At 54.4% G+C, this 27,844-nt stretch overlaps 2 protein-coding genes and 3 non-coding genes across 5 annotated transcripts; 1 reads left to right on the forward strand and 4 right to left on the reverse strand.

Annotated features, from left to right (window-relative positions):
* The first annotated feature begins 4,311 nt into the window (after positions 1-4,311).
* On the forward strand, positions 4,312-6,597 carry LOC128349518 (cystatin-A-like). The gene is made up of 3 exons (XM_053305938.1): positions 4,312-4,386; positions 4,694-4,795; positions 6,463-6,597. Exons 1-3 carry the CDS (start codon positions 4,312-4,314, stop codon positions 6,595-6,597), a joined length of 312 nt encoding a protein of 103 aa, XP_053161913.1.
* Positions 6,598-13,028: 6,431 nt separating this feature from the next.
* Positions 13,029-19,527, reverse strand: RPS11 (ribosomal protein S11). Its single transcript, XM_053311981.1, has 5 exons — positions 19,382-19,527; positions 18,980-19,111; positions 16,177-16,252; positions 14,524-14,653; positions 13,029-13,203 (listed from the first exon to the last, which is right to left on the reverse strand). The coding sequence occupies exons 1-5, from the start codon at positions 19,394-19,396 to the stop codon at positions 13,080-13,082; spliced, it is 477 nt and encodes a 158-aa protein (XP_053167956.1). The 5' UTR covers positions 19,397-19,527; the 3' UTR covers positions 13,029-13,079.
* LOC128352682 (small nucleolar RNA SNORD35) lies at positions 14,056-14,151 on the reverse strand. Its single transcript, XR_008320578.1, has one exon. It is a non-coding gene; the product is annotated as a small nucleolar RNA SNORD35 (small nucleolar RNA).
* Positions 14,930-15,020, reverse strand: LOC128352681 (small nucleolar RNA SNORD35). Its single transcript, XR_008320577.1, has one exon. It is a non-coding gene; the product is annotated as a small nucleolar RNA SNORD35 (small nucleolar RNA).
* On the reverse strand, positions 18,583-18,673 carry LOC128352683 (small nucleolar RNA SNORD35). Its single transcript, XR_008320579.1, has one exon. It is a non-coding gene; the product is annotated as a small nucleolar RNA SNORD35 (small nucleolar RNA).
* Positions 19,528-27,844: the final 8,317 nt, after the last annotated feature.

Below are 27,844 nucleotides of genomic sequence, written 5' to 3' on the forward strand. Positions count from 1 at the left end.
GAGACGGAGGCTAAAGAACTGAGTCAGATAGAAGTGACAAGAGATGATGTTCTAAAGTGTCTGGGAAAACTAGCAAATTGCCAGGGCCAGATGGCATCCATCCAAGCGTCCTCAAAGAACTCAAATGTGAAATTGCTGGCCTCCTTGCTAAAATATTTAACTTATCCCTCAAATCAGGCTCTGTGCCAGAGGACTGGAAATAGCAAATGTAACACCGATTTTCAAAGAGGGATCCTGGGGTGATATGGGAAATTACAGGCCGGTTAGCTTAACTTCCATTCCAGGCAAATTGATGGAAAGCATCCTCAAGGATAAAATGGTAAAGCACATAGAAGAACAGGCCCTGCTGGGAGATAACCAGCATGGCTTCTGCAAACGGAAATTTTGCCTCACAAACCTTTTGGAGTTCTTTGAGAGTGTCAACAATTATGTGGATAAAGGTGATCCAGGGAGGGATTTGGGGTCGTGGTGGACAGCTCATTGAAAGTGTCGACTCAATGTGCGGCAGCTGTGGAAAAGGCCAATTCCAAGCTAGGGATCATTAGGAATGGGATTGAATATTCATTCATTCATTCAATTTCTATAGTGTCAGAGTAGTAGAGAAGAGATGACCAATGTCTTGACCTTCTAGCCCTCTGACTCACTAGTCTGACCTCCTATGTCATTGAGACATGAGACAGCACAGAGTCCTTCACTTCCAACACCCCCCTCTCAATGTCTCAAGACTCAGTCTATAAGATTCATTTTCTTCCTCAATTTTTCAAAGCAGGTTCTTGGTAGTGGCTTAGTGAGTAGATCTGCAAGCATTTCATTTGTTGGGCAGTAGATCAGCTTGATTAGTCCATCCTTCTGCAGACTTCTCACTACATGGTACTTCACATCAATATGCTTGGTACGCCGCTTTACTTCTTCTTGTTTGGAGAGTTGAATGCAGCTTTGGTTGTCTTCATACACTGGTATGGGCTGTGGTACATCTGTACCTAGGTCCTTCAGTAGTTGACACAGCCATTGTATCTCGTGACAGCCCTGTGCAGCTGATACATATTCCGCTTCAGTGGTTGATGGTGCCACTATGTCTTGCTTAGTGCATGACCAGCTTATGGCTCCATCTCCATAGAAAATTATGTGACCACGGGTGGATTTCCTTTCTGTTAGGTCTCCACCCGTCTGCATCTACGTATGCTTCTAGTTTTGGTTGACTGTTAGCTGGTAGCTTGAGCTTAAAGTGTGCAGTACCCTTTAGGTACCTAACAAGTCTCTTAATTGCATTCCAGTCCTTGACTGTTGGTGATGCAGTCTTTCTGCAAAGTAAGCCAACTGCTGTGCTAGTATCTGGCCTAGTGAGTGTACTAATGTATAGAAGCTTACCCAATGCTTCACAATATCTAAGGTTGTCAGATAGTGGCTCAGTTTGATCTTCTTGCTTTATGTAGTTCACTTCCATTGGAGTTGGGCCCATAACCTGTTGGGAATTCTCTCTGGTAAGAGATACCCTTCTATTACAGCAGAGTGTACTGAGGCACAACACTGCGGAGTCTGCCTAGGCATGCGTGTATGCTGAGAGTAAAAGAAACTTGGAGCCAGTTCATAGTTTTAAATATAAGGATTCTTTATTGGTTAACTTTATTCTAGTTAGTAAAGTGGAGAGATAGGATCTCTAATCTAGCTAGCTAGCTGGATGCAGAGGGATGGTTTTGCATCTCTGCACACATGGTGCAGGGAGAGAGGAGCGTGTGTGTTGCAAGGGAGCAGAAAGGGAAGAGGAAATGGCAGGCTGGCAGGCAGAAAGTCCCTTGAGAGTAGCAATCTACATATCAAAGAGATCATGTCAGAGCAGTAGAGAAGGGATGAGCAATGTCTTGACCCTCTAGCCCTCTGATTCACTAGTCTGTCCTCCACTGTCATTGAGACATGAGACAGCGCAGAGTCCTTCACTTCCAACATGGAGCACCTTCCTTATGAAGCAAGGCTACAACACCTGGGGCTTTTTAGTAGGAAAGGAGTAGCTGAGTGTCTGCACGTCTCCCTTTCCCCTGGTCCTTAAACTGACAGGAACAAGGGGCACTATGAGGGGTGAGCCAGCTGGACGGCACCATTTCTACCACCTCCTCGCTTGAGAGAGCAGCCCCTGAGCTGGCCCCCTTGGCACACACTCCCCGCCCCGCTCCTTAGGACCCGCGGCTACGCTTGATAGGCCCATGGCGCTGAGGCACAGTGATCTGGGTCCCTAACGCTGCGCCCCGGAGGCTGCTGCAGAGGACTTCCAAGGCCACCCGGAGGATGCTCTTCCGAAGCTGCGCTTGTGGGAGCAGCAGTGCTTCTGGGTGGGGTTGTCATGAACAGGGGAAGGGCAGGACTGCTGCTGCTTCTGCACAGCTTCTTGGGGGGGCCTCCAAAGTCCACAGCAGCCCCCTGTCACACGCTGCGTCATGGTGGGCAGCTCCTCTCTCTCCTGCGCTGCCTGCAGACCGTGAGGCTCTCAGGTGAAGAGGAGGCGGGAACCAGAGGAGGGACCCAGCCGAGATGCCTCCTGCCCTCTGGCTTGCAGGGCCACAGAGGGCCCTGTTTGCTGCTTTGCCGCTGGTGCCTTCCCTTGGCAGCTGCTTTCCCTCTTCCTGGGACCCAAACCGGACTCCTGGGATTCTCCTCTTGCTGTGGCCATCTTTAGTCTACTTTCCTTAAGGAGAGGAAGCTTACGAGATCACCTGGAATTGGGTATACGTGTGTGTGTGTGTGTGTGTGTGTGTGTGTGTGTGTGTGTGTGTGTGTCCCACTATCAACTTCACAACGCCTGGACCAACATGAACCAAATCGGGGGTACAGTTGTAGGGACACACAGGGACATCTCAACAGTGCAGTTTGGGATGATGTCATCCACCCTGATCCAAGATGACGGACATGTGTTCAGTTGAGGGCACATGTGGGCTAACTTGTGGACTGCAAAACCGATTTGAACCCAATCTGGCACTGTTGTAGTGAGAGACGCTTAGGGAGGCCTCAGCGGTGTAGTTTGTGGTGATGTCATCCACCCCACTTCAAGATGGCAGACGTGTGAACGTTTAAAGATGCAGTGAGCTCTAACTTGTGCCAATGGTCATTATCCACTAAGATTGTTGTGAAAGGGAAGGAGGCAGATGAGTTCTTACCAGAACAGCTTCCTTGGCATCTTATTCTGTCTTCTCTTCTCTCCCGACACCCCTTGGTTCCCTCTCATTGTGGCCCAATCCAAGCCTTTGACGTTGGGTGGATTGTGGGTCGCCGACACCTCCTGCATCCCTTTGCTGAAGGGGAGGCTCAGAGGCAGCAGCCGCTGCAGGTCCCTTTTCGGTGGCTCCCAAGGATGCCTCTGAGCAAAGATGCCGCTGCGGCTTCCAGGGGTGCTGCTGGCGGTGGAGGAGGGGGGGATCATTCCCCCCAACTGGCACATGGGGCACAGAAGCTGCTGCAGATGGTGCACAGCAGCCCTTGGTGTGTCCTTGTCCCCCATGGGAAACTGGACTCAGCCAGGCGCTGTCCACGCTGCCCTGAGCACGCACACCAGCGTGGATACGGAGATTCCCCCTCGCGTGGCATTTCGCCTCTCCCTCGGCCCTTTGACAACACGTCTGGCGGTGCCGCTGCTGGGTTGAATTGTGCCCCAAATGTGTGGTCCAGGTGTATTTCCAGCAGATGCTTATCACAGCACAAAAAGGCCAGAGGGACCAAGCGGAGCCAGGGCCTGCCCTCCCCCCTCCCCCACAACCACAACCGACCAAGTTAGTGTTTCCCCTGGACTTGCAGAGGGCTTGTTGGGGCAAGCGGGAACTGGCAGCTCTTGGCCGCCCCCCAGTTGCCGCTTGCTCCTCCTGCCCCACGTCACAGGTACAGAGGTGTGTCTTTCTTCTGCCACTCAAAGCCAGCCATAACGGGGTGGGAGAGAGAGCTGCTTTCGAAAGGCCGAATGACAAGGTGGCTGGGCTTTCCCAAGCCAGTCCAGGCCTGCTGGGCCTTGCCACCCCCCGCCACTCATCTCGCCCTTCTTCGACGTGTCTCCCGCTCTGGCTGAGTCAGGAGCTGGCAAGTGGCAACTCGTCCTCAGGGCGCAACCGCAGGCCAGGATGATCCGGGATGCATTTCCTCCCTGCCTGCCTGAGCTGCCTTCTTCATCTTCTTTCCCAACCATGGGGTGTGCTTCTTCCCACGCATAAAATGGGACAAGTTTCCACCTGGCTTTGCATCTGACTCTTCCCCTGCACAGCAACAGCAGCAGCAGCAGCAGAGCCGCGGAGCCGGCCGCTTCTTCCTCTCTGCTGCCTCCAAGCACCCGTCTCCATGGCAGAGCCGATGGCTGGAGGGTGGTCTCCTGCCAAACCAGCCACTCCAAAGGTTCAGGTGATCACTCAGCAGGTGAGAAAGGAACCCGCCAGCAATGAAGAGAGGAACCCCCCCCAACCCCACCTGCCAGGCGCTTTGATCAGGCCCACTGAACCCATCCCTGGCCCTTCTCGCTGCTCCTTCTGGGAAAGGGGCCACCTTTGGGGAAGAGCCCCACTCATCAGGTGACAAGCCCACAAGGGGACCTGCTGGCTTCTCCAGGCTCCTCTGGGCAAGGGCCCCCCTCCAGCCCCCTAGGAGGGAGCCAAGCCACTCTCTGGGCACCCACCCCTGCAAAAGCAAGAGCCAGCCAAGGCCTCGGCTTCTTCCTTCCCTCCAGGTGAAGAGCCAGCTGGAAAGCCAAGCGCAGCAGAACTGCTCCGTCTTCAGGGCTGTGGAGTACAGGAGTCAGGTGGTTGCTGGCACCAACTACCTCATCAAGGTCAGCAGCCTGGGGGGCGGGTGGGGTGGGGGCAAACCCAGCAGGGCCCAATCTCTGCCCTCCTACGGGGGGGGAGGGGGGACCATGCCAAAGGGCTCCCCAGTCCCCGCACAGCTCTCACATCTAGCACCTTCTTGGCATGAGCTCTTTTTTCTGTTTTGAAAGTCCAGAGCCTGAATGGCAGGTGGAGGGGGGCAGAGGAAGCCCAGCCCCCTCCTTTTTGCATTGAACCCCTTAATGTGGGGCAGGGCAGGGCATCCGGGGGCTTGTGGGTTTAACCAAGGGCCTTCTGTGGCCATCTCTCCATCCCTCTACTGCCCCCCACGGCCCCCCTTCCCTGTGTTCTGCCTGGCAGGGTAGTGGGTGAGAAGGGACAGGGGTTTTTTGGTGGGGGGAGGGGTAGGGCAGCCCTGCAGCCCAAACTCCCCAGACCCTCTCTCAGGTTGCGCTGCTGCCAGGCCCACCCAGAAGGCTCAACACCCACATTCCTTGGAGGGGTGCATCATGGGGGGGGAGGGCATCCCGACAGCCAGCCGACTGAAGCCCAGCAGGCCTTGGTGTAGTCAGTGCCTGGAGGGAGACCCACAGATGCCACCTTTGGCCGTGGGGCTGGAGCTCCCCTCCTTTGCCTGCAGAAGGTCTGGGCTGGATCCCCAGCAGCAGCCCTGAAGCCTTGGAGGAGGAACTGCGGCCAGCCAGAGCAGATGACCCTGAGCAAGAGGGGCCAATGTTCTGACTCGGTGGGAGGCAGCTTCGGAGGCCCCTGTTGTTGCCATTAACAGCCAAGGGCCTAACCGAGAGGGAATCTGCCAGGCTAATCCTGGGCAACGGGTGGTTTGACCAGCCCAGGTCTTGTTTTAATCACAGAATGAGGGTCCCCAGAGGTCATTCAGTCCAGCCTCCCCCCCTGCACCCCTGCCATGGTGGCTCCGCCCCTTTGGTGGTCACGGGAACTCCAGCTTGTGGGATAAAGTCCACTAGGCATGAGAGACCAGCATCACCTAGCAAGTGTGGGACACGTTATGCACATCCCCACCACAGCCGTGAAGAAAGAACCCCAGACCGGCTTTGATCCACACTGTAAAGCGGCTCCTATCGGAAACCTCAGTCCAGGATTCTCCCCTCCCCTCCCCGCTGACTTGTGAGCTAGTCCAGGGCAGTGAACCATATTCTTAAATGTTTTGCGGCTATGTAACTTTTGGGTTGTTGCTGAAAAGTAGTATAGAAATATATTTAAAAGAACCAGGCAAAGACAGAAGGAAAAAACACCGGCCAGATTAAGGTCAGCACACCACGGAGCACCCCCCCACCCCCAGTCACCACCTGGCAGCTCAAAACCATAAAAACCCACCGAAGCGGTTTGGGGGGAGGAGAAAGTCAAGGACTTGGGGCCATATCGTGGCTTCTTGTCTGTGGGTCCACTCCCCTCTACTCTGCCCCCCAGCCAACATTTGCATCAAACGAGCCCATCACCGCCCCAATCCAGGCAGTTCCCACCTACCCCCTTGGTGGGTTCCCCCCTCCCCTCCGTCACAGAGCACTGCAGCCAACATCCAAAGATCATCACCCCCCCCGCCTGTCAGCCCCCAGGAGAGCAGGAGGAGCAGCAGCAGCAGCCAGGCCCTCCTGCCCTTCAGCCCCCCCTCTCTGTCCTCCCCTCCTCACAGGTCCAATGTGGCGAAGGAGAGCAGGAGGACGCCCACCTGAAGGTCTTTGAGGCCCTGCCTGTCTCCGGAGGCCAGATCGTGCTGCAGGGTTACCAGCTGGGCCACGCCAGGAGTGACCCCCTCACCCCCTTCTAGCACCAGAGGCCTCCAGGAGTGCCAATAAAGGAAGTGTCTCTGGAAGAGTCTCTGTCCGGGTGACCTAAGACAGCTCGCCTAGCCAGGAGGGGCAGGGAGGGGAACCTGCAAGGGAAGAGGGGCAGGAGGAGAGCAGCACCCTAACCCTTGGAAGAGCCTGGGGTGGGGGGAGGAGCCAAGGGGGAGGGGGAGGCAGCCCCGCCCCGGACCGCCCGCCAAGGGAGCGCTCCCTGTCCACCCTTGCTGCTCTTCCCGGTGGGCTACAGCTGCTGGACACTCCTGAGCAGGCCGCCTGTGCCACGGAGGGGAAAGAGGGGCCGGCTCTTCTTGATCCTCTCATTTTGACCTTTCTGTCCCGCTCTTCCTCCCAAGAGGTGTGCATGGTTGATGTTTATCATCACAACAACCCTGCGAGGTGAGTTCAGCTCAGAGAAAAGTGACTGGCCCAGAGTCAACCAGGGGATTTCAACAATCTGATCTCTGCTAATTTGGCAAAGAGGCACCTTTTACCGTGGTGATAATCTCCTTATTGAGCAGGGGGAGAGTAACTGGCCCTCTCCACCCCCAGCAGCACAGGACCTCCGGTGACTGTGGCTGGGGTCTGTCTTAGGTTTCTTTTTAGACTATGAGCCCTTTGGGGACAGGGAGCCCTCTCTTTTGTTCCCCCCCCCGAGCTGTTTTTGGAAGGGCGGTAGAGGGGTGCCCCCCTTCTCCCGCCAGGGCCTTCCTGCCTCCTTAGCAGCAGCAGCTGCACCCCCAAGGGACCCTTGCAGGGAACTGGGAGCCAGCCCCACTCTGGCAGGGCCAGGCCTGCCCCTGCCACTCCCTCCACGTGGGGCGAGCCCAGCTGGGAAGAAGGGGGCGCCGCTGCCTTCCCCCCAGTCGGACCACTGAGCTCCGTCCTGAAGAGGCCCCGCCCCCGTTTGGAAGTGAAGCCACGCCCCTGCAGCTGATGTCAGGCACGGGGCGTGGCTAAACGCTCCCTCCATCTGAGCTCGGAGGCAGGGGGCGGGGTGGGGGGGGCTGCGGCCCAGGTAGCTGCACTTGGGGCCGCTGCCGGCCTCCCTCCCTCCGTGCCTGGCGGCTTTCTACCCAGTCGGAACACTGGCCCGTCTCGCTGAGTGGTGCCGGCACTGACTGGCAGCGGCTCTCAGGGGGTGGCTGCCCAGGGAGAGCGGACGGGGCTGAGGCAGCCTTCCTGCAGGCTCTGCTTCTGGTGCATGGCGGGGGGGGGGGGCTTCTGCGGGGCCCTCCTGAGTCTCCTGCTGCCACTGGGCCCCCCCCATTTCACTGGGTCACCACCGCTGACAGCAAGGTCTATGAACGGAAGAGGCAGAACTGGGAGCCAGCCCCCATGGCCTAGCCCCCCCCCCCATCGCTAAGCATGGCCTGCCTGGGCCTTTGTGGGGATGGGAGGCTGCAGCATGTAAGAGCCCCATATTCCCCGATGGGGGGGTGAGGGGGCGTTACTCCAAGGAAGGGTGTCTGCTGCATGCAGGCGGGCTCGGGTCCACTCTCCGGCAGCAACTGCAGACAGGGCTGGGAGAGACTCCCTCCCGAAACCCTGGTGGGGAGCTGCTGCCAGTCAGAGCAGAAGGTCCTGAGCTAGGTGCACCGTCCAATGGCCTGACTCCGTAGAAGGCAGCTCCCTACCCTCTCCCTCCACAGGAACGGAAAAGCAGACCTGACTCCACCGCCCTTGCCTGCCAGGAATCCAGGCAAAGCCATCCGCCCCTGTCCAGATCCAGCTGCTTGCTGCCCGTGTCCGCCCCTCACCCCGTGGGGCTAGCTGGGCCTGTGGAGGTGCTTGGTGAGGGGCAGGCGGGCAGCTGCTGCTTGTCGCAGGTGTCGGGGCCCAAAGCAAGTGTGTGGCCCCCACTCCTGCACCTCAGGAGGACCAGAGGCGCATCTAGGGAAAATAGCTCCTAGGGCAAGCACTGAAATTGCGCCCCCTGTCCAGACATTAGACACCCATCTTTCACATAACTTTACCATAATATCAGCTGAAAAATACAAGTCAAGCTTGTTAATCTTTTAATATTTCAAAAATTATTTAGCAGTGGACGTAGCCAGACCGAAAAAATCCTGGAAAACTACAAATTTCAGTATGCTGAGGCTCATGAAATCCCCAAATACTATGTGGAGGTGTACTTGGAAAACTGAACAGAAGTGTCTGTCTAATTCTCTACTATGCATTGTAGCATCACTATTATATAAGTTTTAAAAATAAATGGAGAGTTTGGCTTTTCCCAGATACTCTGAAAATAATTAAAGGATATGCAGAGTAAACTGTGTCACTGCTTAGAATACATTCTAGTATTTCAGAAAGACAGTTAAAATGAGAGAAAGAGAGCAAGAAACTCCCAGTGGGCCTTAATACAAAGGATTTCACGCTGATTCAAAGACAAACTCACCATTAGTAGCTATATTATTAAGATATCACATTTAACTCACTTATCACAAGAAGCAAAGTAAAAGGAAATGAATACAATCCTAGCTCATAAGCTTCAGTTCAATATTCACAAGCCCTGATTCTCTATACTTAGTGCCAAACTAAATATGTGTACAGTGACTTATATTTATTTGTTTTATATTTTTTTCCCCAGCAGACCCTTGGGGGGGGCTTCCTAAAGACTGTGGGGGTTCTGAAAAGGCTCCCCCTCCCACCGCTGGCCTCTAGGGCCTCGCAGGGACCATCTGAACATGTGTTGTGGCCACTCTTTAAAATATATACAGTATATATATATTTTTTTAATGGCCGCTAAAAACAAAATGGCCACCTTGCATGCTCAAATGGCCTCTGTGAGGCCTGGCCTGGCCTAGGGCCTCATAGAGGCCATTTGAGCATGTGCAGTCGCCATTGTGTTTTTGGCAGCCATTTATTTTAATGTTTTAATTTTAGAAAATGGTGCCCCCTTCAAGTGGCGGCCGGGGACGTGCCCTGCCTGCCCTACCCTAGATACACCCCTAGGAGGACATGTGCAGCCTGCCCACTGCTGCCCTGCCTGGCTTTCCTCCTCCTGCTGGTGGGTGATCCCCCCGCCCGTCCCCCGCCCAGACACACCAAAGTGGAAGTGGGGTCCCCCAGCGATCAGTGCTGGGACCGGTGCTCTTCGACTTGTTCACAAATGATCTAGAAGTTGGAGTAAGCAGCGAGGTGGTCAGATTTGCAGATGACACTAAACTATTCAGGGTAATGAAATCCAAAATGGGTTGTGAGGTGCTCCAAGATCTCTCCACACTGGGTGTGTGTGGGCTAAGTCGACTCAGTGAACGGCACTAGTGATGTGCACAAAACTGGCAGCGGCGGGTTACCTTTATGGAGCAGGAAGGGTGCTTCTTCCCCCCTCCCCACCAGCACTGTGCCCAAAATTGCTGGCGTGGGGCAGCTGTGAACCCTCTTGCCACCCTGGACAGCATCAGACCAGAAGTGGCCAGTGCACGTGTGCACTTCTGGTCATCATATCTTAAGGAGGACATTGTAGAACTGGAAAAGGTGCAGAAGAGGGCAACCCAGATGATCGGGGCCTGGAGCACCTTCCTTATGAGGCTCTTTGGTTTGAAGTGGCAACTACAGGGAGACATGAACGAGGTGTATATGCATGGAGTAGAGCGAGTGGAGCCATCTAATGGCACAGCACGAAAATGACTTGCCTAATAAGCAAGAGGTTTCTGGTTCAAATCCCCACTGGTATGTTTCCCAGACTATGAAGAATACCTATATTGGGCAGTAGTGATATAGGAAGTTGCTGAAAGACATCATCTCATACTGCACAGGAGGCAATGGTAAACCCCTCTTGTATTCTACCAAAGACAACCACAGGGCTCTGTGGTCGCCAGGAGTCACAGAAGAAAGAGCGAGTGGACAGAAATTTTTCTCCCTCTCTCACAACACTAGAACCAGGGGTCATCCCATGAAATTGGAGGTCAGGAAATTTAGGACCAAGAAGAGGAAGTCCTTTTTCACACAGTGCATAATTAATCTATGAATTCTCGGCCACAGGGTGTGATGATGGCCACTAGCTTGGATGGCTTCAAAAGGAGCTTAAACAAATTCATGGAGGGCAGGTCTTTCAACAGCTACTAGTCGGAAGGCTATAGGCCACTCTCCAGCCTCAGAGGCAGAATGCCTCCAAATACCAGTTGCAGGGGAATAACAGCAGAAGAGAGGGCATGCCCTCAGCTCTTGCCTGTGGGCTTCTCAGAGGCATCTGGTGGGCCAGTTTGAAACAGGATGCTGGACTAGATAGGCCTTGGGCCTGATCCAGCGGGGCTGTTCTTGTTTTTAACTTCAGCTCTGCTTTTAGATGATCCTTTGGAGCACATAGTTTGGTTTAAACATTTTTAGAGCAGACTTCAGCTGACAAGCCTCCCCTATGAGATGGACCACAGAATATGTCTTTAACGTAATGAGAAAAAAAACCAACCAGGGAAAATACTGGATACTCACCTAATGCCAAAATCAATATACTGATATATCAGATCTGTTGATATGTTTGAGCTTTGAAACAGTATCGGTGATGAAGAACAATCTCATAAAATCACATCCATATACATAAGCCACAAACTAGACGTTTTTCAAACAACTCGTGAGAAATCCAAGAATAGAGTTGAAGCCTCTTGAAAGTCTTAGACACTCTGTTCCCCCCAGATCTGTCTGGTGATTACCAAAGAGCAGTTCCCATTTACAAGATTGCTGCTTGTCACTGATATTGTTTTGAAGCTCAAATGTGCTGATAGACCTGCATTGGGAGTACATCTCTGCCGCTCATCTGTTTTATTGCATCTATTTCATTGGTGGACAGAGAAGTTTTTCTCCCTCTCTTGTATTGTTAGAAGTCGGGGTCATCCACTGAAGCGAAGTGCTGGGAGTGTCAACAAAAATTTATAGAACACTTTTCATCCAAAGTCCTTTACATAGAGAAACAATAAATAAAAAATAAAGATGGCTCCCTGTCCCCAAAGAGCTCATGAGCTAAAAAGAAAAACCTAAGATGGACACTAGCAAGAGCCACTGGAGGGATGCTGTGCTGGGGATGGAGAGGGCCATTTGCTCTCCCCCTGCTAAACAGAGAATCACATTGAAAAGGTGCCTCTTTGCCCAGTTAGCAGGGGTAAATTAAGGACAAACACAAGTTCTTCATTATACAGTGTCCAGTTAAACTATGGAACTTGCTGCCACCAATGTGGTGATGGCCACCAGTCTGGGCCATTTTTAAAGGGGATTAGACAAATTCCCGAAGGAGGTTGGGGCCATCAGCATTTCCATCAGGCTCAGACAGGACATGCCTGAGCACCAGGTGCTAGGGAACATCAACGGGAGGGGACGTTTATTGATTATTTGTTCAATTTCTAGACCGCCCTGACAGAATAACCTTACCCTCTCTTCCCTGCTTTCAGACTTCAGATGCACCTGGTGGGCCACTGCTGCGTGAAGCAGGATGCTAGACTAGATGGGCCTTTGGCCTGATCCAGCCGGGCTTTTCAAGTGAATAGATGGTGCTTTATGTGGGGCTGCCCTTGAAGACCCTCTGGAAACTGCAGCGAGTGCAGAAAGCAGCAGCAAGCGTTCTGGCAGGGGCCAGATACTCGGCTCCTATGTCTCTGCTGCCATACCAGCTACACTGGTTGCCAGTGTTTTCCCAGGTGCAATCCAAAGTGCGGGCTTTGGCCTTTAAAGCCCTTGGTGGCCGAGGGTCAAGAGGCCTGAAGGACCGCCTACTCCCACCTACTCTCTGCCCGGCCTGTAAAATCATGCAGAGGCTCTCCTGTGCATCCCACGGCCTTCTGGCACATGACCAGCAGACACACATGGGCGCACCTTCCCAGTGGTGGCCTTGGCTCTATGGAACACGCTGCCCCTTGATCTTAGGCTTGACCCCTCCCTGCTTGACAGAAGCCAGAAGTACCACCAAATGCCTTGTGAGCATGACGGGGAGAAGCCTAGAAAGGCTGGAAATAATATGCCCTTTATTGGGTTAAAAACTGTTGTGGGAGTCTTGTTGGCTGAAAAGCTGGGGGCTGAGGATGCAATAAGCTAAAAAACAAGTGCCACAGAAAACACCGGAATGCAATGGGTAGACGTTGTTGAATTTCTCTGCAAAAGGTGATTGAAGGGGATGGCCGTTCCTGAAAAATGAGCCAGTGTGGAAGGAACCGATCCACTGATGCCTCCCCTTGGCCTTCAAGGTGGCCATTGACAGAAGTTACTGGGATCCAGATCCCGTCACAATAGATGCAGCTAAGGCTTTGCCCTGCAAGTTGTGCAGTGAGAGGGGAAGTGTGTAGTCTCCAACTCCCTTCCCATGAGGCTGACACAGCAGGGGTGGGGAGCCACTAAGCCGGGCAGAAGCTCCAGCAACTCCCGCTGCTCCGGCCCCTTCCCACCCCACTCCCTGGCCCGTGGCCTTCAGACCAGGTGAAGCTGGTGGGACTTTACAAAAGGTTTATTTGTACATCTCCAAGAGAGCGCAGGACAGACTTTAGAACTTCTGGAATTGCTTCTTGGTGCCGGCAGCCTTGGTCACCTTGAGGACATTGAACCGGACGGTCTTGCTGAGGGGGCGGCACTCGCCCACGGTCACGATGTCCCCAATCTGCACATCCCTGGGAGGATGAGGAAAAGCACACAGAGCGACCTATTAGGCAAGGAGCGGGTGAGCAGTCTCGAGGAGCAGCAGCAGCAGCACTGAATCCAGGGGGCAGCCCCCAACTCGCCACCTGCCCCATGTCGATAATAGCAGGCGGGTGGGGGCGCCCAGTCCCAGCCACCACCTCATCTTGATGATATTCCCTATGAAATGTGATAGCTGGGACTACAGACACCCACAGCAGCCAGGAGCAGAAACAAAGAGAGAGCGAGCCTGTGCATTTCTGCTGGGTGACCCTTTTGGTTTCCAGAGAGCCGCACATGTGCAGCAGCTGAATCCAGGGAGGACCCTCATGCCAAGCCCACATCGGCAGACACCGAGCCAGACAGGCATGTGCCTGCAGAAACTTCCCACGCTGGAAGCAGAATGGCACAAGAATTCATAACCAGCTCAGCAGAAAGCCCCAGGAAACAGACAAGAGGCAAAAAACAGGTCCTCTACTGACAAGTCTCTGCTGCAATGCCACGAGCCTTCAGCTGGTCAGGAGCAGTGTGGCCACCACAGAATACTGACAGCAGTGCAGCTTCTGTGAGCAAAGAGTGGCAGGCAAAAACCAGAGGCTGTGCACTGCTTGCAGAGCCAAGGATGCTTTAGCCAGTCTCAATTCTAAACACCCAAACCCACCAAGTTCCACAAATGTACCTGCCAGGTGGTGGTGGTGAAAAATCTCTGCCTGGTGACCCCCCCTCTCTCTGGCCACTTCTGAGTGTGCCCCAGCTTAGCCCCAGGTGGGCCTCCCGCATCCCCATGCACCCCCTTCTGCAGCCCACAGGCTACTGAGGACATATGGGACACCAGCCCCGAGCAAGCCTGTGGCTCAGCAATTGCCAGACCGGCCTTTTCAGCAGCCCCCGTTCACAAGAGGGAGCTCTGCAGACCATCGTGAGTTCAAACATCATCACCTGCAAGCTTGCCCGTAACAAAAAGGCTCTTCCCCAGGCACGTGGGCAGAAGGGCCAATGGTCCAGGAGAGACCCCCCTATTGGGCTGAGGTCCTTCGTGGGAGGAAACAACTGTGGGCAACAGAATACACACCAGCTGCGTGCCCCATGCAGGGCAGGTGGGATAAGAACATCAAGGGCTGCACAGCAGCTGTTCCTTCCTTCCTTCCTTCCATGGTGTCTGTGCCAGCTGAGACACGCAGCAGGCCTTGCACGAGGGGCTCACTAGGCAGACCCCTGGGCCAGTCAACTCAAAAGCATCAAGAGATTTCCTCTTCCTCTCCCTCCACACAACACAAGGGCTGCTGCGTGCGTCTACTCCTGCGCTCCCTCACCTGAAACAAGGAGACAGATGCACAGACATGTTCTTGTGACGCTTCTCAAAGCGGTTGTACTTGCGGATGTAGTGGAGGTAGTCCCTGCGGATGACGATGGTGCGCTGCATCTTCATCTTGGTGACAACGCCTGAGGGACGCAGGACAGTCAAGGGACTGAGTTCCACTTGCAGGATTCCACACAACAGCCCCCCCCCGCCACACCCCCCCCCCCAACTTTCTACAGTGGCACTGGCAAGGAGAGGCAATACCAGAAACATCCCCCAGGTTTCTAACACCAGCCATCAACATGCCCATAGCTCCCAAGCGTTCCGAGAACCGTTCCCCATGGCCTGTGACAGGGCATGGCTGGGTCTCACTCCACAACGGCCTATCAAAATGCAGCAAAGCACGCCCCCAGGTCCTTTCGGAAGCATCAGTTAAGCCACACGGCAGTTTCGTCAGAGCCCCTTCACTGGGGGGCTCAGCAGACCATCGTGAGAAATACATCACTTGCAGCTCAAGGGCCTTGGGAGCAGATGCAGGAGTCGCTTTGCACATCAGGTTAGCAACACCACCTTCCTGCTTGGCGGTGGCAACGCCCAGGATAGATGCCGCCAGTCAGTACCGGCCATACCGAGCCAGAGGGACCAGGGGTCTCTGTCTAAGGCAGCTTCCCGTGTTTGTGGAGCTGGACAGCTGGGCTTTTCGCTGCCAGGACTAGTAGCCTTCAAGCCTATCCCCTCTTCAACTAGCCCTTTTCCAAGGGCATTTCCAGTACATGCCATCACAACATGCTCTTGACCTTAGGAGTTCTAGGAAGTTAATTAAAACTCCCTTTCCTGTCAGATAATGGGGAACCAGAGATATTTTCCTGGCTCGTTCATGTGCTATATATGTTATGATCTTACGCTCTGCTCATATGCCTCCCACTGGAGTTTTGTGATGTTGCACACTACTTCAAGTACCTTCCTGAAGAAAATGGATTACTAAATCCTGGAAATCAATGGAAGGGGTGCTGGTGGGGGAGAGTCTGGGTGACACCAAGGGAATGAGCATGCTCACTTGCCCTGGCCAGGGGAGCCTTTGAGAAGCTGCTGCTGCCTCTGAAGTCAGGGCTGGAAATCAAGATGGGGCCAGATGTTGTTGACTACAACACCCAGAATCCCCAGCTGCAAGGGCTTTTGCTTGGGGATTCTGGGAGTTGTTAGTCAACAACATCTGGGAAGCCCTGGTAGAGGGAACACTGATGGGGCCATCACCTCCATGGACCGATCATGCAACAATCCAAATGGCTTTTGCTTGTCCAGATGGAATTCAGGCCCTCCCCTGGGAGTGGCCCACCCCCAGCTTTGCTGTGTTCATTGAGCCACTGAAACAAGCCTTGACATGCAGGTCTGGACCGGATGGGCCATCCAAGTGTGCCATCTATCCCTCAGAAAAGACTCTGTGTCTGGAGGCAACAAACCCTGCCACTCAACATGAAAAATGTGCTGCCACAAGAAACAGGGGATGCTTTGCCCCCCCCCCCCCCAGAGCACGAAACAAAACTTCCACTTACCTGACAGTCAATCAATTTATTACAGCCATAGGCCATACAGGGAACATACAAAGATTAAAACTAAATTAAAAGCAAAATATGCCAACAGTAATATTATAATAATAACCACTTACCTGACAGGATACGGCCACGAATTGACACGTTACCCGTAAAAGGGCATTTCTTATCAATATAAGTGCCCTCAATGGCCTGAAAACAAGAACACAGTTATCAGCAAATAGCTCCACAGAACATAAGATCAGCCCTGCTGGATTAGGCCCAAGAAGGCCCACTTAGTCCAGCATAGTTTCACACAGTGGCCCACCAGAGGCCTCTGGGGAGCCCACATGTGCATGCCCTCTCTCGTGCTGTTGCTCCCCTGCAACTGGAAGAGGCATCTTGCCTCTGCAGCTGGAGGTGGCCTATAGCCCTAGAGACTAGTAGCCACTGATAGGCCTGTCCTCCATGAATTTAGCTGAACCCTCCCTTAAAGCCGTCCAGACTGTCGGTTGTCACATCTTGTGGCAGAGAATTCCATAGGTTAATTATGAGTTGTCTGAAAAAGTATTTCCTTTTGCCAGTTCTAAATTTCTTGGCAATCAGTTTCACAGCATGACCCCTGGTTCTAGTGTTATATGAGAAGGGAAGAAAAATCTCTCTCTATCAAGTTTCTCACACCATGCATGATTTTATAGACCTCTATGTCTCCCCTCAACCATTTTTCTTCTTAACTAAAAGGCACCCAGATTTATTTATCTATCTAAAATATTTCTGGGAGGTTCACAATTAAAATCATTTAATATATTAAATCAATTTAAAATTAAAATCATTTAAAACATTAAAACCCCAGTATTAAAAAATATTAAAACTGTATTTTATAAGATTGTAGCCTGTTTCATAAGGAAGTCCCAAGTTCTCTCCCAGCCAGCATCTCCAAGATAAGGCCAAGAGAGACTCTGCAACCTTGGAGAAGCTGCTGCTGTGGTGTGGACAATGCTGTGATAGATGAACCAATGGTCTGACTTGCTAGAAGGCAGTTTCGGTATGCTCCTATGTGCTTTAGGCCCCTGGTCATCTTGGATGCCCTCTTCTGCACCTTCTCCATTTCTATAATGTACTTTTTGAGGTACGGTGACCAGAACTGTATACTCCAAATCAGATTTGATTTTCAAAGGTTTTTAACCCACCCCCCACCCCGGTTTGTTACAATATAATGGGCTATGTGATGAATTTCATGTTTTAATGTTGTGTTGTGATCCGGATAGAAACAATTTGTTATGAGATGCCTAACAACAGCCAGCGTGGTGTAGTGGCTGAAGTGCTGGACTAGGACCGGGGAGACCCGAGTTCAAATCCCCATTCAGCCATTAACTAACTAGGTGACTCTGAGCCAGTCACTTCTCTCTCAGCCTAACCTACTTCACAGGGTTGTTGTGAAAGAGATACTCAAGTATGTAGTACACCACTCTGGGCTCCCTGGAGAGAGTGAGATATACATGATGATGATGATGATGATGATGATAATGATGATGATAATAATAATAATAATACAGCAACAGTTTAATTTAGTTAATAGTACTACTACTACAATGTATTAGTATAAGGACATTGTATTAGCACTATTATTTTCAACTCCCTTCCTAATGATTCCAAGCATGGAATTGGCCTTTTTCACCACTGCCAGGCACCAAGTTCACTCTCAAAGAGCTGTCGACCACGACCCCAAGTTCTCTCTCCTGGTCGGCCACTGACAGCTCAGACACATGTGGAGCTAGCAGGGTTTTTGCGCCAATATGCATCACTTTACGCTTGCTATCTTTGAACTGCATTTGCCATCTTGTTGTCCTCTCCTCCAGTTTGCAGAGATCTTTTGGGAGGATCCTTTTCTCTCTGTAAGAGCTGTTCAACCGTGGAACAGTCTGCCTTGTGCAGTGATAGGATGTCTCACTCCAGGGCAGTCGTTCTTCACATGGGGGCCACCAGATGTTGCTGAACTTCACCCCCAGCTACAATAAACTGCTCTAGGGGCTTTTGAACAGAGGCTGTAGATTCCTGCATTGAGCAGCAGACTGAAGACCTGCAAGGTCCGTTTCAACTCTAAAATTCTATTACTCGTTAAGTTCTCCTTGATAAAGCTCGTGACTTGGCTGTGCTACTTTAAGAAGGGGGGGCAGGGATGGGACACGCGGGGGTGTCAGTACCAATATAATGGACATTTATATACTGCTTTTCAAGAAAGGTTCCCAAAGTGGTTTGTGTAGATATAAATAGCTCCCACGATGGAATGATAACCAAAGAAACTATATTCTCACACAAACAAATTAGCATGGTTGAGGAGAGGCTTGGCTTGAAGCTGTGTCTCTTCTATGTGAAGCATTTTTTAAAAAATGGAACTCATTATCACATGAGCTCCATCTCACTTTCCAGTGTTGAACTGGGACGACCCAGCCCAAACCCAGCTTTACCACAGATCTTCCCTGCTTTTTATACCAAGGAGATCCCCTGTCTGGCCTAGGCCGCCCTCTTGCATCTCTAGCCACGCGCTGACTTCAGCAAGGCCTCTCGGCAGGTTCGTCAAAGCCCCTTCACCACTGGGGCTTGGAAGACCATCGTGAGAATACATCATGTGTCAGCGAAGGGGAGGCCCGTCCTGCAGCCCAAACCTACAAGGCAGCTGTTATGTGCAGTACTTACATGTCTGTTATGCTATCACAGCCCAGTGGAACACAAGCTCCTCTCTGCCAAGGAAAGGGCGATCATGACCCCCTGTGAATCTGGTTTGCTGCAGCCAGAGAGGCGGTGGCCCCCAACGGAGCAGGTGTGCCCAGGAGGCCCCCCCCTTCCTGGCCTGCCGTGCCCCCAGCCAGCCAAGGGCTCTCCCGGCCCCCCCTCCCTACACCCGCCTCCTCCTCTCCGCCCCCCCCCGGCGCCCCTCACCTCCTTGGGGGTCTTGAAGCCCAGGCCGATGTTCTTGTAGTAGCGGGGCAGCTTCTCCTTGCCGGTCTCCCCCAGCAGCACCCGCTTCTTGTTCTGGAAGATGGTGGGCTGCTTCTGGTACGCCCTCTCCGTCTGCCAAGGGAAGCCAGCGGAGGCGCGTCAGGCCCGCCCAGAGCGCGCGCAGCCTCCTCGGCCCGGGAGGCCTCCCTCGCAGGCTTCCCCCCGCCACCCCTGCAGGCGCAGCTCAACCGGACGAACGGCCAGCCTGGCACCCCCCCCACCCCCGCCGAGGGGCCCGGCCAGCCACCAGCCCACCCCTCCCCTGCTTCCCGCAAGGCGGGCACCGCGAGGCCCCCAGATCCCTCCCGGCCTCCCTCCCTCCCTCCCTCCTTCCCCACCGACCTGCGTGTCCGCCATCTTGGCCGCGCGGTCCGAAAGGAAAGGAAGCGCGCGGGGGACGCCGGGAGATTTATCGCCTCTGGGACGCGCGGAGGGGCGGAAGCGAGGGAGGCACGTGACGTTCCGCCGGAAGTAGCCCGACTAGGGCTCGGCGGCTTCTCTATGGTACCCCCCCTCCCGCGAGGAGGGGGGTGCATCGGACCCAGCCCCCGAGCAGCAGCAGGAGGAGGAGGAGGAGGAGGGGGGGCGGCTCCCCCCCATGATCCCCAGGCAGGCCATGCCCACTGGCGGGGGGGGGGGGGGGCGGCAGGCCCCCGGGGCGGGCTGGCTCCCACGCTGCCTCCCCCATGCAGAAGCCTAGACCACCACCTGGCGCCCTGCAGTGGTGGTGACCCAGGGAAATGGGGGGTGGCGGAGGGAGACCCCGGAGGGACCCACAGAAGCGCCCCCCCCAGCCTGAGGCAGAGGCTGCAGGAGGGCCGCCCCACCCCCGCCCGCTCCCCCAGCATCTGCCCAAGAGAGGCTCCTCCTGCCTGCAACCTTGGAGAAGCCGCTGCCAGTCTGGGCAGCCAATCCTGAGCTAGAGGGACCCAGGGTCGGACTCGGTCGGTGGCAGCTGCCTCTGTGCCATAGTGGAGCAGCGGGCCAGGGGCCCCTGGGCTGGGCCTTCGGCAGGAGGAGGTAGCCATCCTGCCCTCCAGGGAGTCCAGGGCAAATGCGGCCCCTGGGTGACCCAGAGAGGCTCCCTTGAGGGCAGGAATGCTGGGGGAAGAAGAGGGAACCGTGAAGGGAGGTCTGGGCTTGCAGAGATGCCCGAAGGGTGTGTAGCCCGTGTTGCTGCGGGCTCAGGGGAGGGAATCTCGCCAACCAAGAGAGGCACGAAATACCCAGCAGGAGGATCCCCTAAGAATGAACAGCTAGACCAAGACGTCCCCCCCGCCGCCCCGCCCCATCCGGGTGGTGTAATTTGCAAATTATGCCGTGACTAATTTGCATTTTTAAAATTTATTTATCAACTTTGTATAGTAGTGTAGTAGTTTGGACTAGGACCGGGGAGACCCGAGTTCCAATCCCCATTCAGCCATGAGACTTGCTGGGTGACTCTGGGCCAGTCACTTCTCTCGCAGCCTCACCTACTTCACAGGGTTGTTGTGAGGAGAAAGCTACGTATGTAGTACACTGCTTGGGGCGCCTTGCAGGAAGAGCAGGATATAAAATGTAAAAAATAAATCAATAATAAAAATAAATACTTCCCTCTTCTTCTCTGCCCTCTCATGTGATCAGATCCAGAGTAAAATCCAGGCAATACGTGCAGCACATTTATTTATTTTTATTTTATTTATACCCCACCCAAACTTACATCTCTGGGCGGCTAACAACAATGAAAACACATAAAAGTTAAAACAGTTAAACATATAACACATATAAAAGTTAAAACAATACAATAATTTAAAAACCATAAAATTAACAGTATTTTTAAATTGAAAATCTGAGAAGGCTTGGGTAAAAAGAAGGGTTTTCAAATGTTTTTAAAAAATAGCCAGAGATGGGGAGGATCGTAACTCAGCAGGGAGCGCATTCCACAATCTCGGGGCAGCGACCGAGAAGGCCCGTCTCTGCGTAGCCACCAAACGAGTTGGTAACTGGAGACAGACCTCCTCAGATGTCCTCAATGGGCAGTGGGGCTCGTAGTGAAGAAGACGCTCTCTTAAATACCTAGGGCCTAAGCCGTTTGTAGCACTTTGTATTTTGCCCAGAAACCTATTGGTAGCCAGTATAACTCCATCAGCAGAGGTGTAATGTGGTCTCTCCAAGATGACCCAGAGACCAACCTGGCTGCCGCATTCTGAACCAACTGAAGTTTCCGGACTATGTACAAAGGCAGCCCCATGTAGAGCGCATTACAGAAGTCAAGTCTGGAGGTTACCAACAGATGTGCCAGTTTTGAGGTCATTGATCTCGAGAAACGGGCGCAGCTGGCATATCAGCCGAAACTGATAGAAAGCACCCCTGGCCACCGCCTCAACCTGAGAAACTAAGGAGAGATGTGGATCCAGGAGTACTCCCAGACAGAAATACGTGCAAATCCGGGTAGAATTTAGAAGCCAGGTGCAGGAGCCAAAATCAGGGGACTACCCTAAATTCCGGGGGACATGGCAACCCTACCCCACCCCCACACACCTGCTGTGTCCCTGGGGCAAACTCAGCCCTCAAGGACCAGTTCGAAGAGCAGGGAACTGCGTTAGAGAGAGGCTCCAGTGCTGGGTGGGGTGGCTGGGTGGGGTAGCCCCAAAAAAGGCCTCGGCACCCCCCTTGCTGCCCAGAGTTTTGCTTCCCATCACAACCCAGTGCCCGCCCCCCCCCCAACAGAGATCTAAATATTAACACATCTTTCAATTGAGCAGAGAGCTTAAGTTTTTGTGTGGGGTGTTTGGCACTGGGGCAGGGGGGAGGTTTCTACAAGAACAGCTGTAATGAAGCCTGATGAAGGAAGAAGGGGGCTGCAACAGGGATCCATTTGGCCACACACACCCTTTCCACCTACGGTGCAGCCACTGCCGGACTGTGGCACATAACCTGTCCCATAATGGATTGTTTCTGCCCTGTCTGTGCCACACACACCTCACTTGAGCAGTGTGTACGTGCATTTTTTTGCCCTGGCGGCTTCCTGCTTGCCTGCCTGGCTCCTGCCGCCTTTCCGTGGGGTGTTTTGGGGCTCCACCAAAGAGCCACATCTACAGCCACCTTTGGGGTGTTCAGGGTCCCCCTGGGGGGCTCTGCTTCCACCCCCATCTCTTTTGCTCAAGGAGGTTCGGCTTGGCCCCACATGCTCACCACCCCGGCACCTAAGCGCGCCAGGGCCGTCATCTCCCCCTCCTTGCATTGAGACCCCTCAGTTCCGCCTGGCTGGACAGCCCTGCCGGTGCAACTGGGTGGTGAGCTGAGAACGCTGCCGCCTCCGAGGTCCCGGGCAGCATCCTCCTTTGGGCCTCCAACTCCAGGACTGTTTTGGATTTCACTGCCCTGAATAGTTTAGTGTCCTCTGCAAGTCTGGTCACTTCGCTGCTGACCCCAACGTCTAGATCAGATGTCGGCCTACAACTCCCTTAATCCCTGGCTATTAGCCGTTGTGTCTGGGGATTGTGGGAGTTGTAGTCCAAAAACAGCTGGCCTGGTGGTAAGTTGAGCAGGCCGGGTCTATTTATGAACAAGTTAAAGAGCACTGGTCCCCGTACAGATCCCTGGGGGACCCCACTTCTGACTTCCCTCCATAGTTGGGCATCAACTCCCATGATCTCCTAGGCCCCACTGGCCACAAAACTGGGATTATGGGAGTTGAAGTCCGACAACATCTGTGGACTCCAGAACCCTCATCCTCACTGTTGGAAGTGAAGGACTTTGCGCTGTCTCACGTCTCAATGACAGAGGGGGACAGACTAGTGAGTCAGAGGGCTAGAGGGGTCAAGACATTGGTCATCCCTCCTCTCTACTGCTCTGACACTATCCCTTTGGTATGTCGATTGCTACTCTCAAGGACTTCCTGCCTGCCTGCCTCCCTTTTCCTCCCTTTCTTCCCTCTAACACACACGCTCGCCTCTCTCTCTGCACCATGTGGGCACAGAGATGCAGACAGCATCCCTCTGCATCCAGCTAGCTAGCTAGATTAGAGATCCTATCTCTCCACTTTCCTATCTAGATGGAGTTCACCAATAAAAACTCCTTATATTGATTTGAAACTATGAACTGGCTCCAAGTTCTTTTACTCTCAGCATAGACGCATGCCTCGGCAGACTCCACTGTGTTGTGCCTCTGTGCACTCTGCTATTTTGGAAGGGTATCTCCTACCAGAGAGAATTCCCAACCCTAATTAAGGGGGATATCTTACAGCAGGCAGCACTCACATGCTCAAATGCAAGCCAGGGCTGACCCTGCTTAGCAAAGAGGGGCATTTCTGCTTGCTGCCACAAGACCAGCTCTCCTCCTCCTCCTCCCCAAACTGCTCCCTGCCCAAACCATCTTCCATCCTGCCACCAGGGAGGCCTTCCTCTACCTGCAGAGATGAGGTCTAGCCACTCACAGAGGCGTGTCCTCCTCGGAAGCAGGAGAAGCCGGAGGCCGGGCATGTCAGATTCCTCCTGCACCTCTCCCTGGCCGGAGCAGTGCCCGGAGTGCAGGCGTCTCTGTGGCAGAGGCGCCCCCTTGTAGGCATTGCCCTGAATGTCCAGTTTTGTCCCTTGGCAGCCCTGGGAGGAAAGCCAGGCAGGGCAGCAGCAGGCAGCCCTGGTCCCTCCCGGGAGGAGCTGAGCCGCCTGGAGGATCCAGACCGGGGGCTGGGCAAGACTCGGGCCTGGAACCCTCAGAGCTGCTGCCAGTCCGTGCCGGCACTCTGGGGCATGCCAAGGGGAGAGGAGGCCCGTGTTTGCCCCTCTCCCTGGGCGGCCCCTCAGAGTGAAGGAGGTAATGAATGAAATCGGGAGGGGTGGAGCTGGGGGGCTTTCAGGAGCTGGGGGCCCCGGGATCTCTGAACCCATCCGCTCAGTGAGAGCTGCACCCCTGCTGGCAAGACGAAGCTAGACGGGCCAGTGGTCCGACTTGGGGGAAGGCAGCGGCGCCCCCTTCTTCACCGCTGGGCTCGCCCCACGCGGAGGGAGCAGCAGGGGCAGGCCTGGACCTGCCAGAGTGAGGCTGGCTCCCAGTTCCCTGCAAGGGTCCCTTGGGGGTGGAGGGAGAGGGGCCAGGGGCTGGGAAGCAGGACTTGGCCCCTTTAGGGGCCCACATGGCCACTGAGCTCCTGCCTCGGGGTGGGGCATGGAATGAGCTCTGGATCCCTCCCAGGTCTGGGCATTCCTGCCACCCCCTGGCACAAAGCCTCAGTTGCGGCCAGACACCCCCTTCCAGGGCTCCTGCAAGCCACCTGTGGCCGGGTGTCTATGTGCAGATTAGTCGGGGCTGCCGCCGCCCCCACCCGTCGCCCTCCTGCTGGTGTGTCCATTGCGCAATGCACTCCCTTCCTCCTCCCCTGCTTTGGGTGGGGTCTGCACAGCATTCATACCCTCTCCTGGCTTGGCAGGCTTGCAAGTGGGCAGGGGTCTTGGCTCCTTATTTTTACACTGTGCGAAGGGGGAGCTGTGGTGGGCAGGGGTTGCCTTAAGAGCTGAGAGGCTCTGTCCAGGCTTGCTTTGCTCCCCAGGTTTCAGGGACAAAGCAAGGAGGACAGTTGTCTGGATTCCTCCGCCATGACCTTTTTGTCCAAAATCCACCCCATCCCCAACTCTCCTGATGACTATCTAGGGGCCCTCTCTGCCATTTCACTTGTTTGTTTGGCTGGATTGCTTGTGGAAAAGTGCAACACTACAACGGAATTCTCGCTTTGGAGCAGCACTTTCCCTGACAGCTTTGCTCAAGAGAGACATGTTTAAAAACCCAATGTCACGTCACCCCGCCTCCTCTGTGACCCCATTGGCCCAAAATGGGCAGGAGGAGGGGTCAGATAATGTGGTTCAAGGAGAATATGGACACCCCCGACTGGAAACCACGCAACAATGGACAGCAATATGAACGGCCTCCAGCCTACTACGAAGCACTGAACGACCCTTTACTTGCAGTTTGCAACCATTGCCCCATTCCATCACACCTTGCAATGCTCCTACTGGCACAAAGCTGATAATCTGGAAAACGCCCAGGACAGAGACTCCTTCAGAGACATTTCCTTTATTGGCGCTCCTTGGGGCCTCTGATACTAGAAGAGGATGAGGGGGTCACTCCTGGTGTGGTCCAGCTCATAACCCCACAGCACGACCTCTCTTCTGTAGCTGACATAGACCAGCAGGTGAGCATAGTCCTTCACTCCAAAGCCATATTGGACCTGTGAGGAGGGAAGGACAGAGTGGGGGGGCTGAAGGGCAGGAGGGCCTGGCTGCTGCTGCTGCTGCTCTCCTGGGGGCTGACAGGCAGGCCGGGGGGGCGGGGGGGGGAGTGTTGATCTTTGGATGTTGGCTGCAGTGCTCTGTGATGGAGGGGAGGAGGGAACCCACCAAGGGGGTAGGTGGATTGGGGATTGGGGCGATGATGGGCTTGTTAAATGCAAATGTTGACTGGGGGGCAGAGAAGAGGGGAGCTGGTGGACCTGGGGAGAGAAGAGACCCACCTGAAGGGAGCGAACAGGCCAAGGTTGAGGAAGGAAGGAAGAGAACTTAGGGCGCAATGAGACCCAGAGGAACTCCCTCTGGGGGTGGTTGGCTTCCTTCCTTTGGCTGCTTTGCTGGGCTGCTGTACCAAACTGCCTCCTGTTTGGTCTGACCCTGGACCGACCCCCTCCCCGGGGGGGCTTGACAAGGTTTAAATTTTTTTTATTAACACTCAGCCCTCCAGGGGAATTGTTTGAGGTGGTGGGGCGCCTGCAGATGTCCCCCACCGGCCTCTCTCAAGCCATGATTCACGCAGAGGCCCCATTGCATAGGCGAGGCGGACTGAATGGCTTAAGAGAGGCCGGCGAGGGAGGGGGAGCCTCCGTAGACACCCCCGCAACCTCAAAAAACTGCCCTGGAGAGGGTAAGTGTGGGAAAAAAAATCATTTTTTAAGAAAACCAGACCAAACTGAACTGGGGCAGGGGGACAAGGGGGTGTTGTACTGAATTGGGGAGCCCTTGGACTTGGGCTTGGCTTGGAGCAACCATGCAGAAAGGCAGAGATTTGGCCCTGCCGGGTTTGCTTCCCCGTCTACTCACCTTGATGAGGTAGTCGGTGCCATCAGCAACCACCTGACTCCTGTACGACAGGGCGATGAAGATGCGGAAGCACTGGCTGACCTGGTCTTCCAGCACAGGCTGCACCTGGAGGGAAGGAAGAAGCAGAGGCCGTTGCTGGCTCTTGCTCTGGGGGGGGGGCAAGGAAAGAGGAGGGGGGCTGCCCGGAGAGTGGCTTGGCTCCCTCCTTGGGGGCTGGAGGGATCCTGGGGTGGGTTAGTGGGCTGGATGGGGGCCCCTTGCCCAGCGAAGCCTGGAGAAGCCAGCAGGTCCACTTGCGGGCTTGTCACCTGAGCGCGTGGGGCTCTTCCTGAAAGGTGGCCCCTTTCCCAGGTGGAGCAAGTAGATGGGCCAGGGATGGGTTCAGTGGGCCTGATCAAAGTGCCGGGCAGATGGGGCTGGGTGGGGGGTGTTTCTCACCAGCTGAGTGATAAGCTGAACCTCTTGAGTGGCCTCTTTGGAGGGAGACCACCCTCCATGTGACCTGCGAGCCATCAACTCTTAAATGGAGAAGGATGCTTGGAAGCAGCAGAGAAGCAGAAGCTCTGTGTCCTCCAGGGCTGGCCTCGAGCAGGAGGCGGGGGTGACCTTCTGTTTGCTGGGGCAGCGACTGGCTCCAAAGAGCTGCTGCTGCTGCCGCTGTGCAGGGGAAGAGTCAGATGCAAAGCCAGGCAGAAACGTGCCCCTTTTATCTGTGGGGAGCACGCCCCATGGTTGGGAAAGAAGGAGGAGGAGAAGGCGGCAGCTCAGTCAGGTGGGGAGGAAACGCATTCCAGTTTTACATGGTTTTAATGTCTGTTTAAATGATTTTAATTGTAAACCGCCCAGAGACACAAGTTTTGGGCGGTATCGAAATAGGTTAAATAAATAATGAATACCTTCCAGATCATCCTGGGCTGCCGTTGCAACAGGATGAGGTGCCAGTTGCCAGCTCCTGCCCCAGCAAGAGTGGGACACTGTTGGCGGGGAGAAGAAGAAGAAGCAGCAGCAGCAGTGTGGGACGGAGCAGCCGGGCTCGAACTGGCCTGGGAAAGCCCAGCCGCCCTGCCTCCCATTCAGCCTTTCAGCAGCAGTTACCCTGTTATGGCTGGCTTTGAGTGGCAGAAGAAGGAAGACACACATCTGTGCCTGTGATGTGTTTTTTGTGGGGTGGGGGGAGAGGCTTCCGTAGGGGCGGCAGTGATGAAGGCCCCTGGAAGAAGGGGGGCCACAACAGGGGAGTCTTTTGCCACACACCGACGAAGTGGGGGAATGGTTTGACTACCAAACCAGAAGCTGCTGGTTCGAATCCCCACTGGTACCTCTATTGGGCAGCGGCAGCAGCAGCGACAGAGGAAGGTGCTGAAAGGCATCACCACCTCATACTGCCTGGGAAGAGGCCATGGGAAACCCCTCCTGGATTCTGCCAAAGACAACCACGGGGCTCTGTGGGCGCCAGGAGTCGACACGGACTCGACGGCACACTTGACCTTTACCCTTCCACCTGTGGTGCAGCCACTGCTGGACTGTGGCACATAACCTGTCTCTTAATGGATTGTCTCTGCCCCATCTGTGCCACACACCCTCCACTTAAGCAGCGTGTGTGTGAGTTCTTTTGCCCTGGCGGCTGGCTGCCTGGCTCCTGCCACCTTTCCGTGGGGTGTTTTGGGGCTCCACCAAAGAGCCACATCTACAGTCACCTTTTGGGTGTTCTGGGTCCCCGAGGGAGGCTCTGCTTCCA

The sequence above is a fragment of the Hemicordylus capensis genome, chromosome 3 (assembly GCF_027244095.1).
Source record: "Hemicordylus capensis ecotype Gifberg chromosome 3, rHemCap1.1.pri, whole genome shotgun sequence".
Taxonomy (NCBI): Eukaryota; Metazoa; Chordata; class Lepidosauria; order Squamata; family Cordylidae; genus Hemicordylus; species Hemicordylus capensis.